This window comes from Lipomyces chichibuensis (genome assembly GCF_038497645.1).
Source record: "Lipomyces chichibuensis strain CBS 12929 unplaced genomic scaffold V1513scaffold_129, whole genome shotgun sequence".
Lineage (NCBI taxonomy): Eukaryota > Fungi > Ascomycota > Lipomycetes > Lipomycetales > Lipomycetaceae > Lipomyces > Lipomyces chichibuensis.
Genome location: NW_027117581.1, coordinates 1 through 4,648, shown reverse-complemented (window position 1 = coordinate 4,648; position 4,648 = coordinate 1). Strand labels below are relative to the sequence as shown.

Here is a 4,648-nt window from a genome sequence, read left to right as displayed (position 1 = left end):
CAAATCCAGAATTGCCATATTCTCAATGGTGCCGGAGCAGTGCGCCACAAACTCTATCCAGCAGCGTCTGGGTGGAACCCTAACCTCGTTCAACATAAATAGAGGTCGTCGAGACCGGTATCGTTGAGCTGTATCATCATCAAAAAAGGTTTCCTCTGCTGTATTCAGTATACTGCGTATCATCGAACACTACGGGAACAGCGGTGGTGTGACCATCCCGATATTGTAAGGTGCTTTCGACCTGTATCCGAGTCCTGATTATCCGCTGCTTTTTACTGGATCTAGAAACCTGGGCTGCCATACATTTTCACTACCGATAAAGGATATTACAAATAAAATTATTTCTCCCTGCCTCCCAAGTTTCCGTTGTTGCCGTTTGTCATAACGCCATTTGGGAAACTATGCTGCGGCCATAAGGTTGTTCAGCTGCACCTTAGATGCCTCCATCTCATCGTCCGTCGGGAGATTCACGATCATAAGATACAAGATATCCCAAAATAAATGTAAGTCAAAAAGTCCTGGAGCTACGCAACTATGAATTTTTGGGGGTTGCTCACCTGCTTCAACATCCGCTTGATCCGGCCCTCCCGGGGGGCGACCGGCACAGTAGACGGATCTAGCCCCTTTCGGCGGGCACGCCGCTCTCGTCTTCGTCTCCTGGGATCGACCTTGCCTCCTGTCACAAGGGCGATCAGAGAACCGCTATTCGCAGGGTGGTTAGGATCGCTGTAGCGAGACGCAAACTGCGAATCGATGGGCACGGTCAGGGATGAGCCGGGGTTTTGCGCGGTCTGGACGACGTAATCTTGTCAGTTTCTACGTTGGAGAACATGAATCAGATTCATACAACGTACATAAGTTGCTTGCGCGCGTCTGTCAAAATAGTCTGAAACAAACTTTTGACTCTGCTTGAGCTTGTTATGCTCTTGCCCCTTGTCGCTGGCAAGACTGTCAAGCGCGGGGAAGATGAGGGGTGCAGACTCTGGTAATTCTACCTCGCCGTATGTTTTACCGCTCGACAGACGCATTTTCTTGAGATATTCTTTGGCCGCGGACGGAGCAGGTGCAACAGTCTGCCGGACTGTTTGAGAGATGTCAACGATTTCATGCGGCGTAGATTGGTCAGGTTTGTACGTCATGATCACGCAGAAGATCCCGCGTGGTTTAAAGAACTTGTCGTTCATCTTGTCCAAGAAAGAGTTGGTCCTATGAAGCGTGTGAGTGTATGAACGGAACGCCTTATCTCATCAGCAAGGGACGGACTACAACCGACACCAACCTTTGTCTCGCTTGGATCTCCTTGGCAAAGCCAACAGCAACCTGCACAGCAACGGAGGCAGCCTTGGCCGTCCCCAATGGAACGAAGCCCGCAGCGAAAGCTGCAAGGTTGATGACGTCGAGGGAAGGGGAGGCCTGTAGCAGTTGGATTAGCTGTTGAGGACTTGAACATATAAATAAGAATATTTGTAGACACGAAGACTTGCCTTGCTTGCCTGATGAAAACTCTTGAGAAAGTTCATGAACGTCGCTTGGTCTATGCCGCAGCCCTCGAGGACTGGAGCATAGGCGCGAATGAAACCACGAGACTTGTTACGCGGTCTCCGCTGCGGAATAATGACGGGACATGGCAACTTTGTGAGGTCGGCTGATTGCGGAGGTGGCGGGATCGCGGCCATGAATGTTCGAAATAGCTCATCGGTGTCGACCTGTGGTTCCTCATCCTCCGAGGCCCGCGAACCTGTATACTCCTCGACGGCATCGTCCAGGTCCCAATCATCCTCGTCGCGGGCCTGGGCCTCCTCGTGTTCTTCCGAGTCCTGGATGTCGTCGTAGTCGTAGTAGTCGCCGTGCTGGTCTGCGGGGTCTGTTGGCGGGTCCACGGACTGTGTACGATAATCGCTGTACTGTGGCACGTTGGCGGAGGCACTTCTGCTGGTGCCGGCCGCTGGCGACGGCGAAGGCGACTGAGACTGGCGCGGTTTGATAGCCTCTGTTGTCAGGCCTATGCCTGCTCCGATAAGTTTCACCAAGCGACCCATTGGGTAAGATCAAACTAATTACTGTGGACAGAAAGCGAGCGGACCTTGTGTGATGAAGTCGTTTGCGATGTCCTGCCTAACATCTCTTATTTCTCAGGCGGGTTCAGCGAACCACGCAATACAGGTAGCGATCATGCGAGGTCCAAAGTATGTAAATGATAGCTTCAAAAGATCCATGTCATAGCCAGTGACTTTAGCTTTCTTCTTAGCAAGAGCCAACTGCTTATTGCAGCGGGCATCTTATAGTAACGATAGTAAGCCAACCACAAGGTGCCCAATGCTGGGATAGCAAAACTAATGCGGAAAGTCCATTGCGTCGCTACCTCGGAATATGGAGGATTACCGCTGCCATGATGGAAAATAAGAAGCAAAAGAATCAGAAGGACCTGGTTAAAAAATTGACCCCAGCCCTGCATCAAGAATGCCAAGAGGACCTTACGTCCACGATGAAGTCGATCTTCCTTAGTCGACACTTTTCCAGAACCGACACCGTTTTCCATTCCTGAGGTAGCAGTCATGGGATATTCACCACCAACACCTACACTATAAAAGAATAGCGACCAGGCGTAGCAAATAACCCATCCGTTAAGGGTAACACCCCACGAGGCCGTGAGCATAATCAAACCGATAAGCATAATCACAGCATCCTGAATAAGTCCGAATCGACGACCGATACTGTCTCCAAGAAGACCGACCATGATTTTGTCCGACAATAATACCACAAACTTCCAGATATGTTGTCGCAGCAATCCATGTGCTGTTGCAGACTTTGCCTGACTTCCAGCATGTTGGCCAAACTTTCTGAAACAGAGGCGTAACGTTTCCAATAGAGAATAGAACATAGCCTTCGAGACCTAGACCTAAACCAGGAATAACACAGTCCCTGAAATACCACGAAACAGGGCTTAAAGGGTCGTTCTTGAACATTGTCCACAAATTTCCCAATTCTCTTTTAGCCTCCGCATTGTCCACCTTGGTAATGAATGACACTTTCTGTCCAAATTTCATATCGGCCCAATAAGTGCCATTCTCGTCGTAGCTATCATCCGGATGAAGCAAATATGAGAAGATAGCTTTTTCGTCCTTGGAATCAAGGGCAGCACCGTCGCTAATCTCAGAGTCGTCGACAATCTGGCCATTGATAGAGTCATAATCCTGGCCACCGTGAGGAACGGGAATTTCAGCCGCTATCGGGCCATGGTGATGAACAACGTTCTTGTCCATTGCGTTGTCAGTCTTCACTGCCAAGAGCTGTCAAAACTTGGATATCGCCAATAAATTTCCTGGTGCCAAGGACCGTTGAACTCTTATATTTCAGGCGGGAGCCGAAATTGCCCAGAATATTAAACTTTCTTTAAGAACTGAACAGTTCAGGGAACGACGGACTGGCCGGATGACAGGACGTGGGTGCACTGGGACGCAGTCATTGGCTCCGAACATATTGCACCTTTTCCATCCCGGCCGGACGGTCGGCCATCCCTGAGTCCCACGTGCGGGACCTTTTGAACCTGAGCCATCCTCACAGTTACGGCCCCTGCCAAGTTAGGTCACTGGCCCTGTCTGTGCAGGCCATGCATGCAATGCAGGACATGCAGAAATGCTGGTTAGCAAGACTCAAATTTATCGCAGGTCCGACAACCAATAAAACGTTGCACGTGCGTGTGCATGACATAGTTTGTGTGCGGCGCAGGGATTAGCTCACCTTACGAAATTAACAAAGATATATGTTTTATTTTGAGACTGACTTCGCGCCACAGCAGAAATCCGGCATTCCCGTAAAAATAAGGAGATTCAGGGAGATGACGATAATCCTACCATTCTTGTTCAGGGCTAGCATGAGATTGGACCTTGTCACAAATCTCCATTATATGTATACTCTGGGGCGTTGCCTAAAGCAGCTTTCCGGAGTTGCCTATGTCGGCGTAACTCCGAGCGACTTAATTAATATAACCCGTCAAAATGTTCGCTCCGCGCATCATTCCGCCCCGCGCTATTTTAAGCCAGAGCCTTTGCAAACATGTAGGAATCACGCCATTTTTAAAAATGCTGTTGTCAAACACGAAATATCAGAATTCTCAATAAAATGAAAACAGACCGAAACTTGCCACACCTTGGGAACCCAATTCTAGGGTGGTTTATAGAGGATCTCGGTTGTTGCTGTCGCCTCTTGACGACTTGTCGACAAGGCGTCGCTGGGACCGGCAGTGGACCAAGTGGCTAGGTTCTCGCCGTCTTGCACTCAGTCCTGCGACGCCCTTGCCCGTCATCGTCAGCTGCTTTTGGAACGTTAGCAATATGACCAGATTGTACGAATTGCAGGGTGTGCTTAAAGAGGATCTCAGCCTGTCACAGACTCCCCTCTCGCTAGTTTGTAGAACGCATCGCTGCGACCGATGGTGGCCAAGTAGCTTGGTTCTCGCCTTCTGGCACTCCCAGTTCCATTCTCAGTGTCCCTGCATCAGACGATGACAGGGAACGGCAACAGCAGCAGCGGGAACACGTGGTGATATTTATAAGGGCAAATATCAAAAATGGCCACCAAACTTTTCATAATATCAAAAATAGCCATTGCGGCGTACCCGGCGAACCAGCTGAAGGGTTAGGGACCC

General features: G+C 49.8%; 2 protein-coding genes across 2 annotated transcripts; both read right to left on the bottom strand.

The window, feature by feature from the left end:
* Positions 1 to 524: 524 nt before the first annotated feature.
* V1513DRAFT_386735 (uncharacterized protein) lies at positions 525 to 2,039 on the bottom strand (the record flags this gene model as incomplete). The annotated part of the gene is made up of 4 exons (XM_066895274.1): positions 525 to 791; positions 855 to 1,206; positions 1,280 to 1,431; positions 1,473 to 2,039. The coding sequence occupies 4 exons, from the start codon at positions 2,037 to 2,039 to the stop codon at positions 525 to 527; spliced, it is 1,338 nt and encodes a 445-aa protein (XP_066750246.1).
* Positions 2,040 to 2,132: 93 nt separating this feature from the next.
* V1513DRAFT_428524 (uncharacterized protein) lies at positions 2,133 to 3,263 on the bottom strand (the record flags this gene model as incomplete). Its single annotated transcript, XM_066896296.1, has 3 exons — positions 2,133 to 2,258; positions 2,363 to 2,812; positions 2,838 to 3,263. The coding sequence occupies 3 exons, from the start codon at positions 3,261 to 3,263 to the stop codon at positions 2,133 to 2,135; spliced, it is 1,002 nt and encodes a 333-aa protein (XP_066750245.1).
* Positions 3,264 to 4,648: the final 1,385 nt, after the last annotated feature.